At 35.2% G+C, this 13,940-nt stretch overlaps 1 protein-coding gene across 4 annotated transcripts in view; it reads right to left on the bottom strand.

The window, feature by feature from the left end:
* Positions 1–13,940, bottom strand: part of LOC149804849 (spectrin beta chain, non-erythrocytic 5-like) — a 338,094-nt gene that overhangs the window by 25,044 nt on the left and 299,110 nt on the right. For 3 of the 4 annotated variants that reach the window (XR_016416849.1, XM_089945259.1, XM_089945268.1), the window contains exons 80-83: positions 12,356–12,456; positions 10,860–11,434; positions 7,958–8,146; positions 1,384–1,455 (exon numbers count right to left, since the gene is read on the bottom strand). Coding sequence is in view for 3 of the 4 variants with exons in the window: in XM_089945259.1 (XP_089801385.1) it covers positions 1,384–1,455; positions 7,958–8,146; positions 10,860–11,434; positions 12,356–12,456 (937 nt within the window). In the remaining variant the exon portion in view is untranslated. The remainder of the gene's footprint in view (positions 1–1,383; positions 1,456–7,957; positions 8,147–10,859; positions 11,435–12,355; positions 12,457–13,940) is intronic. The other variant, XM_089945279.1, reaches the window with a different exon arrangement.

The raw sequence follows: 13,940 nt of genomic DNA, 5'->3' as shown, positions 1-13,940 counted from the left end.
CTTGTCTATATTTTGTATTTACCTTTGAAAAAGACTCATTAAAGAGTCGAAAGTGCTCAGGCTAGTTAGATACTAGTTTCGCACTGTTCACTGTCAGTTTATTGCATATATATATATATATATATATATATATATATATATATATATATATATATATATATATATATATATATATATAATATATATAGGTGAGACCTCGTTTTTCAGCAGAATTGTCATTTAGATGTAAAAAATCAAATTGTCATACTAGGTTTTGATTTAGTACTAAAGGGAACGATACCAATCAAAAGTTCATTTTATTGATTTGAGTAATGGTACTGAAGTACAATTCTTGGAAAATTTCTCATTTCTTCTCTTTAAAAATGAACTGATTAATTACATCACTTTTAAAATACAATTAGTAAGCAATGTAATGTGATTATCAAGAAATGAACAAAGAGTTATTTCTAGACTAAATTTTTCTGAACAAGGGAGGTATGCATCTAACTGTCCTATTCTTCATATGCATGATCAGCTAAGTCAAACACAAAGCATTTCATTTCACATACTGTATATACTTACTTGTATGTCTAGTCCAACTGCTAACAACATAGACCCTGATCTAACATCACATAACAAGAGAGCAGATCAGGGTCTATTTTGTTTGTTCTGTTGATTGCTCCTAACAAAATTACACAGACTGGGATCTGCCAGCACTTAATACAACTGCATATCTGGGTCTACGTAGTTGGACTTGGCTTGTAAGTGAGTACAGACAGCACATGTACAAAGCACTGCTTTCAGGCTTTTGACGCAGACTACAATATTTCTAAGCTGCAGCAAACCAGCCACACATTCAACTTGCTATGCAGGTTTCCTTTTTTAACAATCACTTTAGGACATTAAAGCAAACCATTGATATACTAGCTGACAAAATTCTTCAAACAAGGATATTTTGTCCCAACTAAAAGCATTTTACCCCCCCCCCCACCTATAATATTTTGGACATGTACGTCTGTAAAGTGTATGTCTGTCTGGTACAGACAGTATGAAATCTGGTTCAAAATAATCTCATGGTCAGTGAACATTGCTATTAAAGTTTTCAAATACTTTTCTAGTTCCCATAAGATTTAAATATCTGGATTGTGATTTAAAAACATTTTATACATTTTAAACTGATGACTAAATTTTAAAATATTTTTCTCAGTATTTCATAATTATAAGTTTCTTATATTAATACATATTGGATTAAATATTACATAATTTTTATATGATGCTGTATATATCACTTCTGCAAAAAGAATGAAAACTGAGAAGTATATACATTTTGCTTGAATGTCCTAATGCAAAGGAAAACAAAAGGGCAGCTAAAACTGGAGTTGTCCATGATATGTGCATTGTCACCTTGCTCCTCAAAGTCTGCGTCACCCTCTGCGCTATGGTAAAAGTCCATGTCCATAAACATGGGAGACTCTGCTGCAAACATCCAATAGGAAGGAAAAGGGTCAAATTTAAAAAAAAGTAATTAAATTACAAAAAGCACAACAAAGTATGCTCCATTCCTTGTCATATGCATGCTAATTTAATTATGAATTTTTACACTGCAATAAAAGAAGAGAATGAACACATACAAGTAACAATGTAGGAGATCTTTTACACAGAAATATCACATGCATTTATTATAAAGGGATATAGAATTAAATGTTATTCATTATACAGTAGTTTCTCATTATAATGCTGTCCAACATACCCATTTACCACACTGTAGCACTTGCCTTGTGCTGGTGGGGTAGGTTAAATACAGAAACAATACAAGTTCCAAAAAAAGAATCCATGACCTGTGTTATATGAGGGACTGTGCTATACAGAGGTGTTTTATAGTGAAATAATGTTGTATATGTACTATATAACATGCATACCATGAATGATAGTGAGAAATTATTGAGGTAACATGCAATATGAAACAACATTAGGATTATATGAAGAACACCCAAGGAACCACACGATTTTATCCTTTGTGGACAGGTATCCCTTATACACAGAAATGTATAAATACAGTTAATGGGTTAATGTTATTCTTAATGTCAATTATATGGAGGTGTCTGTTATGACAGGTATCATTGTTCTACTGATACATGCCCTTTTGCTACATTATCCAAAATGATACATGCCACGTCTCTTTATTATGTGTAACAATGCACACAATATGTTAAGACAATAATTTTCAGCTTTTTTCATAAATGCTTTCATATGCTAATGGCAGATCAGGATCTTTGTTGTTTGTAGTTAGACTCAACTTATAGGTGAGTATATATGGTAGATAATGGAAGCAACAGACATTAAATTACCTCTGAATGACAGTATTATTATAAATATAAGTATAGTTGTGTTATAGGGCACAGTATCATAAGTAGGTTATTTAGTACTTTGGCAATTCAAGTGCCTTGCCCAAGAACTCACCCTGGTAAATCAATCTGGGCTAATTTGAATGAAGGCTCTGAACCCATGCAAGTGGCCCTGATCTTTGAGCTTTTGAGACAACAACTTTTGATATGCTTCTGTAACCAAGTGCAAGACATCTACACAAAGTTTCGTCTGGGTATATGATGTTCACTGTGTGGAAAGCAGTTTTCTTCCTTTAGTGAGTGGTCGTGACCTTAAAACTCCAAGGTCAAATAGGCTTCTTCGCTCTGACCCAGTTGCTAATCAGCCATATCATACGGTAAATGTAGATGGTGGAGATCAGTGTGAAAATGAAAAAAGGGAATAGACTGACAGTGCTACAACATAAAATGTTCCACCTTTCAGATGGCATATAAAAAGAGGGCCTTTTCATCAGATAAATAGTCATTTCCTTCATCGAACTGTTAAATATTTTCTGTGCAGCTCTTGATATATACATATGGTGGCAAATATCGGAGGTCAGATATACTACATTTTCATTTAGCACCATAAGAAAACACAAAATCAATACGGCTATCCCAAAAAGAGCAGTGACAGCATGATTTCAAGATGGCCACCAAGGTGATGATATTGGAGGTCAGATCAACAACTAGACTTTAAAAGACATTTTCTGATGAGAAATGTCAATATGATTTTTCATTCTGGAGAAATACCATTAGTCATAAGGTTTTCTAGATGGCTGTCTTGATGGGCATACCTGATGTCAGATTATCATTTTCAAATAAGACCAATTACATGTCATGTCTGGTGACAATACAGGAGGTCAGATGGGCACCATATTCAGTTAATACTAACTTGATACAACAGGAAGTTCTGAGGTGAAAACTGTACTTTTCTAGGACTATGTTTCAGAGGAGCATAAGCAGCAAGATATTTAAGATGGTTGCCATGGTGGCCATATTGGATCTCTGACCTGTAGTATTTTTGTCACACTGCCAACACATTTTTTGCCAAAGGACAAGAATTAAGTTATTGCTGTATGTCAAATTCTAAGATTTGCCACTACCCAAAGACCGATGACCAATACTATCACTGGAATAAATGTGAGGCACTAGGAGCACCAGATACCTAAAATGTATGTAGACGTTAAGGTCTTATTATTTATCACCAAGCTTACTGCATGGCAAAATATATCGTGTACAAAGTCAAATGGCTCTGACTTAAAAACATTTCATCCATTTTATTCATTATATTTTCAGTATAAACCCCAAATTAATACTTATTCACAAAGAGGTAATTGTCAGTATACAAAAAATTAAATGACGTGTTATGCTAACGAGTTGGTAGAGTTAGTTTGATGTCTTAAGCAGTAATTTGTTGCACAGAAATTCATGGCCATCAAGAAATGAGAGCAATTACATGTATTTGTTTTTGTGCCCACCAGTTTAGTATTTTAATGGTCAGTCATGTGACTGGACAAATAGCCCTTTATCATTCACTTAAATCAAGGGCTTTATAGATATCACTTTTTTAAAAGTGTTGTTGATCATTATTTTACAAATCTAAGAAATTTTGTTCTGGCCAGATACAGTACAGTATAAATTTTGAACAATTTAAACACAGGAATATATATTTAGAACCAAAGGTAAACACCAAAAACTACACCCTGTGTACTCTGTACGCAAAAGTGTTGTGGCAAAAATTGTAATCATTCCACTAGTTATAAAATTATGATATTAAATAAATGAATTTAATAGTAAATTGTGACTTGAACAGTGTGAACCATAAAAAGCAGTGGGGTGGGTGGGCAACCCATTACTATGGTTACTGTATATATCTGTTTTAGGACTGTTAGCAAAATGTAATCTATGTGGACCCCATATTACTGATTTTTATGTTACTATAGAAACTTCAAATATGGAAGTCATTCCATTCACAACAGAATAAATCTAAAGTGAACTAGAGCAATGGTGAGCAAATTCCTCACATAAATATGCCCCCATTTCTCCTGTATCCCACTTTACCCTATGATGGAAATGAGTCTATATTACAATATATACTCGTTTATATGTAGAGTACAACTGCAAACTGCACAGACCCAGATATGCCATTGCATAATGTGCTGGCAGATCTGGGTTGATGCAGTTTGTCAGGAATAAGCAGTAGAACAAACCAAATAAACCCTGGTCTGCAGGTGCATTATGCAATGGCAGATCAGGATCTTTGTTGTGCGCAATCTGACTCGACTTATAAGTGAGTATATATGGCATTACATCGAAACAAAAAGGTGCACAACTCTAAATAAAACTCGAAAGTAGTGTGAGAAAGATGTCTGGTCAACAGTACATCTTTTGATGATGATCTTAATACAATTTAAGTTTAATAGCAATCTAGTGAGAACTGCATTCCCAAAACTGGGAGCACAAAGAACAATCAATGAACTCCATCTTCAGATGATGACCTTAATACATGTATAATATGTACAATATTACCAAGTTTTACAGTGGCTTATTATAAACAAAACTTCAAGACAGTAAGGGCAACAAGAATTTTGACAGTACAGTTGTCAATACATGTTCAAATTATTACCATACCACGTATAAAAATTGATGGCAATCCATTGAGACCTAACTAGCTGCATTCAAAAGCTTCCAGTAAAAAAGGGCAATAACTGTATCAAAAATAGCATGGGCACAGTGAGTTGTTATATATGTCTTCAGATGATCACGATAGCATTTAACCAAATTTCATGGTGATCCACTGAAAAATGTGAAAGCCTACTAGTTGCTTTCACAAGACTGTCATAAACATCCAGGTGGAAGTCAAAAAGAGCAATAACTCTGACAAAAATTGCAGGAATACAGTAATCTGTTGATATGCACATCATCATATGATGACCATAATATGTGCATCAAGGTTTCATAGCAATCTATCAAAAACTCTGAAACTTAGGTTGCATTCACTAGATTCTACCATAAACTGCACCGAGTCTAGTTGCTTTCACAAAAAGGACAATAACTCTTGTGTAGTGTGTGTAAACAAATTGATTTATTGTCATGCAGACCTTTAGGAAATGACCATACTATGTTCCAAGTTTCAACATTAGAAACAATAGGATTTATTGTGCTAACAAGACTGTGTGCTAGAAATAAGGATAAAGTGACACAAAGCTTTGTACATGTATATATCCCTACTTCACAAGATGGCAGAGTATATAATCTTTTTATATAGCTGTGTTCTATGAGTAAAGCGAATGTAAGTCATGGTTATGTTATTTTAATCCAGATAAAATGATGCAGCGCTTCGTTATTTAAGACTTTTTTCTGCAAATCAACAACAAAAATAAAGCAGCAAATTTTTCACCTAATCCCTGATGTTAATGGTGTTGTTTGGTACTTTACAAATGATAAATGTGAGATCCTTAAGAATTTGACAGCATGTATCATAGACAAGCCTTGTTTAGTGCATTTTGCTATATGAAGTGAACACTCAAAAATGTGGGTAACAAGTCTGTGAATGTGAATGGATGTGTCTTAAGAATATGAAATGAAGATGAATTGTTCAATAAAAATAGATTAAAATTAATGACATGGCATGTCACACAAATTTACACTTTACTGAAAACTGAAAGATTATGCTGAAAAATTATTCATGTAGTAGAAAACTTGATAACTGTTAGGAAAAAAAACCTGATGATGAGCTGGGTCAAATAAATTTTGTTGCAACTGCCTTCATTACTGTTTCACATGCATAAGCATGGTGAGATATGGGTGTCACTTTTCTGGTGGCAACAACAATGAGAGCATCATCAAAATTATGGTTCTATGTTAAACTTTTTGTGAGGATACACTGTTTGACAGGTCATATGTGATTACGTGAATGTGTTTGCACGTGTCTTTGTGTGGTGATGAAATCTAACTTTACCAATACTTTTTTGAAAATAATTCCCAGCCATAAATGGCTTCAAAAATTATTTTTGCTTGTATCTGTAACAAACAGAACTAATTAGAGCCATTTTATTACTAAAACAATATTACTGGAAAGAAAACAGAGACATATGGTATGAAAGAAAATCCGCTGAAAATTAAATGATCTGTCCCAAATCTTCCATCCATTTTCAGTTTGAAAGTTTTTTTAATGCTTCAAAGAGAACATAATTTATTTTCTTTTATTAAAATTTTAATTTGCAGTCATTGCCTATATGCTTATAATATATGTAGATAACTTAGTTTCAACAATATACAACTTATTTTGGGACAAGTTAGTTTCAACAATACACAACTTATTTGGGGACAAGTTAGTTTCAACAATACATATTTGGGGATAAGGTAGTTTCAGCAATATATAACATATTTGGGATAAGTTAGTTTCAACAATACATAACTTATCTGAGTTATGTGCAATGAACTGCATTCCTCATGGACCTCAAAGCTCATCGTTTGAGATTCAAAAATACCCCAGCATTGTTGGGAAGGTTGGCAGCCATGAAATAATGTGTTCTGTGTGAAAACATGTAAGTGAAAATCATAATGCTAAACAAAGTGACTGTAAAAAAGGAATGCTCCCTACTTTTTCATAAATTCATAATACGAATATATGGATTTATTTTTGAGGGAATCAGTTGGGTTTTTTTTAGAAAAAAAAATAGACATTTTCATTAGTATTTAAAAAGAAGAGGGGGCCCCGAGTGGCTGAGTGGTCTAAAGTGCTCATCGTTACGGATCACTGCCATCTCACCTCTGTCTGCGTGAGTTCGAGTCTCAGGCTCGGCTAACGTGGGTACGTGAGAAAGCCTGCCAGTAGCTTCTCGTGGGTCGGTGGTTCTTCCAGGGGTTTTCCAGGGTTCTTCCTCCACCAGTTATACTGGCCGCCATGTATAGCCTATCATGTGCTGAAAAATGGCGTTAAACCCTACAACAACAACAACAACAATAAAAAGAAGGGGTGCTACTTTTTCTGCAGAAAGGGTCCTACTTTTTTTGCAGAAAGGGTCCTATTGTTTTCATAGCAGCAGTCCTACTGTTTCCACAGAAGCATTGTTGTTCTTTTGATCTTAAAATTTGTGGTTGTACCTCACAAAAAATATTAAATTCACAGTAACCTAAAACAGGAATTTTGAGAAGGCAATCATAACAAAATTTGTACCCATTAGTTTACTAACTGTTCATTAAATTATACAAGTATGCAATTAATGATTTACACATACCCTCTGAATACACGGTTAATTACTTTTATAGGACCAGATCAAGACGGGTTTTCTGGTGTTTCCAGACCCCACCCCACCTAACACTGGCTTAAAAACCCAAATCATACAAACACACACAAATGTACTGGTCACTTGAAATTTGACCATGATTTTATTCTTATGCCTGTTTATTGAGTATTATGCACACTTTGATTAAATAGAAACAGACATTTGCTTTGGTGCTCTTTTGAGGAAAGTCAGGACCCATTTGAAATTTTGGAAACTTTCCCCCAACACCTGACCTGATCCAGCCCTCCTATACAGGTAAGGGGAAGTTAATTATGAAATATCAGTACATTGTAAAAGACTAAAACTTCAAAGAACCTTTACCTGCAAAATGGTTGATCTTTTTCAGCCAATCACTCATCTCCTGTTGACTTGTTGCCTCAAGCAAAACTTCGGCTCCATCATGTAATCGTAATCTCAGAACGTTCTTTTTCTTTGTATAGTATGTAGCTATTTCACAATTTGCTTGGTACAAATTAAGAGGGGGTACAGCTGCCAATCTTTCTGAGAAAGCTGCAAGAGAAACATCATTAATGTATGAAAGGTCAGCTATTTTCATGAATGTTAAAGACTACACGTAACATACCCAGTAAATGATGATTAATCCATCATTTATTTACAGGATCTATGTACTAAAATGTGGATATATAATATAAATCAAATGCACTCAAACACGAAATTCAAGATAAACATTTCTAATTTACTGAAAAACTTGCATAAAAGTGAAGCAAAGAATCTCAACTGATTGGCAACTCAAAATATTATCTTGTCAACCATAACTGTTTTCTCTACAGAAACACAGTAACAAGAGGTCCAAGTGTTCCTTGTATCACTCATAACTTAAAAGATTACCATTTCACTAAGCAGGCTTATGAAGTATTGTAACAATGAATATAACCTAAGTAAACTATAAGTACACTATCTCTAAAACTTAATATCATTATGATTTTATTTATTTTACTATATCCTGATAAAGTATTACTTTTAAAGATAAATCATAATTTAAATCAGGGGTTTCAAACATGTGGCCCACCAAGCCGTACCTTGCAGCCCGCAAAATGATTGCCATCTCAAGCTGTCATGAGAGATAACAAAAGTGGTGTGGCCCTTAGGCCATCGAAAATGCCCTCATGCTGCCCTCAGGGTGGTGTGAGTTTGAGACCCCCCAAGTTAGATGCACAGTCTCTTGCTCATAATCAAAGTCATCCAAGATCTTGATGACATAAACCCATTTACCAAGTTTTATGGAAACTGATTGAGAATATAGTCTCCAGATCTGTAGAGTTAACAATCTCAGTCAATCAGATGCATGGTATATCAGTAATATGCACAGATCTTTCTTATTTGATAATATAAGCATATTTGAAGATGGAATAAAATCCAATTGGAATTTGGTCCCCAGAGCTGTAAAGAGCTTAGCCACTCACATGCAAGATTACCTCATCAATATGCATAGATCTTATGATAAGCAAACTCATCTAATACCTTGATATACAAAACAATATAATACATGTGATCACAATCTGAATAGAGTTGCTTGTGTTGACAAGCTCAGCCAATCAAATGCAAGGCTACATTATTAATATGCATGAATTTCAATCATAATCATACTCAACCAAGATTATATAGTCTGATAAAAGTCCTTAAAAAAGATAGTCTCTGGAGTTGTAAAAAACTTCAGTCAAGAAAAACCTTGCTCAGTCTGATGCAAGATCACCTCATAAATAGACATAATTCTCATTCATAATAGGGGCCCTGAGTGGCCGAGTGGTCTAAAGCGCTCTCTGTTATGATCACTGCCACCTCACCTCTGTCTGCGTGGGTTCGAGTCTTGGAGTCAGCCTATGTGGGTATATGAGAAAGCTTGCCAGTAACTTCTCGTGGGTTGGTGGTTCTTTCCAGGGTTTTCCCGGGTTCTTCCTCCACCATTAATACTGGCCGACATGTATAGCCTATCATGTGCTGAAAAATGGCGTTAAACCCTACAACAACAACATCTTAACTAAATTAACTTATTTACAGTACTAAAAGACTTACACAATCACATGATTGATCATCTCAATAATATCTGCAGATCTTGCTAAAAACTAAACTCATTATATTTCTTGCTGATATAAGCTTATTCACCAAGTTGGATAAAAATATGATCAGAAATAGAACTACCAAATTGTTAACAAGTTCAGCCCTTTTAGGTGTAAAATCACAACATTTATATCCATAGATCCTGCCCATAATTCAAGATATTGTTTATTTAGGTCCTTGGATCAAAACTGAATCAGAAATAGTCTTTAGAGTGATAACAAGCTCAGCCATTCTGAAGCAAGATTGCCTCATTAGTATGCATGGATCCAGTATATCACTGAATTTGTGCAAGATCATGATCATATATACCTATATTTGAACCTTGATTTTAAAAAAATCAAATCATAATTATGGCTTCCAGAGTGGTAACATGCTCAGCCAATCAGAAGCAAGACTGCCTCATTAATATGTGTGGATCCACTGTACATCACTAAATTTGTGCAAGATCATGATCATATATGCCTATATTTGAACCTTGATTTAAAAAAATCAAATAATTATGGCTTCCAGAGTGGTAACATGCTCAGAAAATCAGTAGCAAGATCATTCATTTACGTTGAGTGGCCCTTGCTCATCATCCAAGTTGTCCAAGATCTTGATGATATAGCATATATGCCGAGTTTGATCAAAACTGAATTCGAATTACGTGTTGATCTTTTGAATAAGTACAATACTATTTTAGTATTAGTGTTAGATGAGTACCTCTCCTGGCATGTTTGAATTGGGGTTATTTTTGTCAAAATGTTTTGAGAAACACAGTTATTTGGAGATCTGTTACTGTATTTAACAACAAAAATTCTCGGTAACATAGGGTGTCATGGCAGCAGGAACAGCTATTAAATCCCAAACCATACAGAGATAATGACTATCAACACTACATGCATGTTGTGATAAAAAAATCCTAAATGTACCATATATACTCCCTTATAAGACGAGACCAACTGCAAACTGCACAGACTCAGATCTGCCATTGTATAATGGGCCACCACATCTGTGCAGTTTGTTAGGAGTAGAACAAACAACACAGACCCTGATCTGCAGGTGCATTATGCTACGGCAGATCAGGATCTCTGTTTCTTCCAGTTTGATTTGACTTATAAACAAGTATATATGGTAATTTGATACGGAATTATTGTCACCTTACCTTCTTTATCCTTAAAGAAACATAGTAACTGACCAAACTGCACTGTATAGTATGATTTCCACGACCTAATTGTGGCTTTTTTGCCACCACTTTGAAGTTCTTGTTTTCTTTCCAGAATTCCCTCCATTTCCACAGGCGGTAGGTTTTCAGGTAATTTATGCTTATCCTTGAAGCTACGAGTCCTTCCACGAAGGTTAAAACTAGGCGTCCGTTTTGACTTCTTTTCATCCTTGAGCAATTCTACTGGTTTCTGTTTATGGCTCATAGCTGGAGAAAGGTTCTCCTTTTTAGCTGGTCTAATAGGTTCCTGCATTGCAGGGGGAGGGGCAGAGGGTAACTCTGGTGCCTTTTCCTCTTGATCCTCCACAGAATTGGTAATGGTGGGTGTCACAACCCCTTCCCCTTGCCGAAACTCCACAGCTTTTTGTAGCACAGGGACAGCCATGCCACCAGAATCTCCACGTTTGAAACTGATAGCCCTGCGAACATCTTTGCCTGCCTCTCCTTTGCCACTTATCTTTATGCTTTGTGACCTGCCAATTAAGTTCCTGACAGTATTTTTGTCAAGTTCTTTCCTGTAAAAAAAAAGTAATTTTAAATCTGCTGAAAAGTTGATATTCACTTGCAGATTCTTGAGATTCATTTTTAAAGATTCTGTCCACATTTCAAAGTCAATACTGGCAAAACTTTCTTAATTAAAGAAAATCTAAGTTACAAATTTTTATTCAAGTTAAGTTTAATCTGGCTATTAGTCAAGGAGACAGTGTGTGTGTATGCGTTTAATAATTTTTCAGTCATATTGCTACAACGTCTGCACATAATAATGACCCTGGGCCAACCAGTCCTAACACTAACCTCTTACTGCTGAGTGCCTAGCAAGGCAGCTGTTAGTAGCATTTTTATAAGTCTTTGGTATGACTCAGCAGGGGATCAAACCCACAAACTCCCGCATCCAAGGAGGATATAGCATCCGCTGACATGTAGCATATGTCCCACCCAGTCACATTATCCTGACACCAGGCCGACCAGTCCTAACACTAGCTTCTTAATGCTGAGCGCCAAGCAAGGCAGCTGTTAGAACTATTTTTGTAAGTCTTGGGTATGACTCGGCTGGGGACTGAACCCACAACCTCCTGCATCCAAGGAGGATATAGCATCTGCCTCAAATGCAGGAGGTCATGGCTTCGATCCCCGGCCGAGCAATACCAAAGACTTATAAAAATGGTACTAACAGCTGCCTCCAGATGGAATTAATCCACACCTTAGTTATGCAGATGACACTGTTTCTACATGTGTAATGAATCATCTCATTCCATTTTAAGCATTGGCTTGTGAAACTAAGAACTAGTCTAATAATGCCACAGTACACTTGGACCATCTAGAAACAGAAGTGATAAATAAACTTTTAAAATAATGGTTTAAACTGAGAAAGGAAAACAATGAACTCTTCAAGTAAGCTGAAAAAGTGGTTTCATCAAAGAGGTACTGAGTCGTACTTAGTTTCCTCATCACTATCTGATGAGTCATTCTGATCACTCTTCTGTCTCCGTAGCAAAACTTCTCTGGCTTTTCTCTGTTCTGCCTCTCTCCTTCGTTCCTGAATAATAAAGAATATCACCAATGTTTGGGGATCATATCTCTAAGTAATGTCATGATAAATTACTTAAAATATTGCAAGAGGCCCCAAAATGGGGTAAAGATCAATGACATGTGAGTGTATAAAGAAATTGGCCAATTTATCAAGTGGAAATATGATTGTGAGTACAATGAACTGTGATTGTTGACTAATTACGTAGCTGTAAGGAGAGACACACTCCATTCAATAAAGTGTCTTACATGATAAATAGTCATAAAAACAATTTTTCTTCTGGACTTATCAAGAATGTTGTTATATACCTTTAATTTAACATTATGATTATCAATTAACCTTTTTTAAAAGTCCATGAATTCCTTTTATCAACTTATCTGTCAGCTATTGTGTCATATTTACTGGTATTTTTCCTAAAATTAATCAAAACAGATGTGAAGAAGGATTGAAACCAAGCTTCACAATGTTTTTGCAACAGTTCACCAAAAATGATAAAGAAAACTTTCACAAAATGTCATGAAGGCACTTTTATTCGATCAGAAAAACTTTTTTCTTTAAAAAGAACGTGTTCTCTTATGTTAAAACTGCATCTCATCTCCTCCCAATATTAATTTTAGTAAAAATCATAAGCTTGTTTTTGGCAGTGGCTAATCATGTAAAACGATACTCTTATTACTGCTACGATCATCCAGTTTGGCTTGTTTAGTTTTCAGGAAACCTTTGCACACTGTCTGAAAAACACTAATATTTACGCTCTGTAATGTAGGTGTGTTCATGATGAGATTTGACTTTCTTAAATTTGTAAATGTGCAGTTTCTGATCATTATCTTGATTCTTAATTAGGTTCATTATGATTTTTTTTTAGGTGGGCAACGTTTAGGCCAGAAACAAATCAGCTTATTTTTGCAACACTTGGATAGTAGGTGCATGAGCCTGCCACACTTTGCCTCGATGACCTTTAAGTTAAAGGTCAGCCATATGGTTGAAAGGGACACAGTGACCTTGTTCATGGTTTGCTGACATCGTGGTACATGTGCATGATGAACAATCAACCAAAAAATACTGCACCTTATTCACATTCCAAATTGTCTGCCAGACATTGTAGGTCACCACCTGGCTGTTTCTTTCTTTTTATATAACTTTGTCATACCTTAATTGCTTAATATGTTTTCACCACTGTTTGCTGGGAGAACCACAAAGTCGTGCAATTCCATAATTTTAATTTGTTATCTCTTTGTGATGAAATGCAACTTTAAGAATACTGGGACAATTGGTGATGTACAAGTACCTAACAACAACTTTTTCTGATGCAGTTGATGGAAATCGATGTCAATTCTGTTGTCCTTCTATTTCATTTTTGGCCATTAATCTTGACCCATCACTGTCCAATTTATTTTTGAGGCCCTAGATATTTATAATAGGTTGTTGTTGTTGTTGTAGTGTCTAAAGCCATTTTTCAGCACAAGATAGGCTATACATGGCGGCTAGTATAA

Source organism: Sinohyriopsis cumingii, chromosome 2 (assembly GCF_028554795.1).
Source record: "Sinohyriopsis cumingii isolate HCF-2022 chromosome 2, ASM2855479v2, whole genome shotgun sequence".
In the NCBI taxonomy this organism is placed as follows: Eukaryota; Metazoa; Mollusca; class Bivalvia; order Unionida; family Unionidae; genus Sinohyriopsis; species Sinohyriopsis cumingii.
The sequence above is the reverse complement of the archived record's forward strand: the minus strand, read 5'-3'. Positions and strand labels throughout refer to the sequence as shown.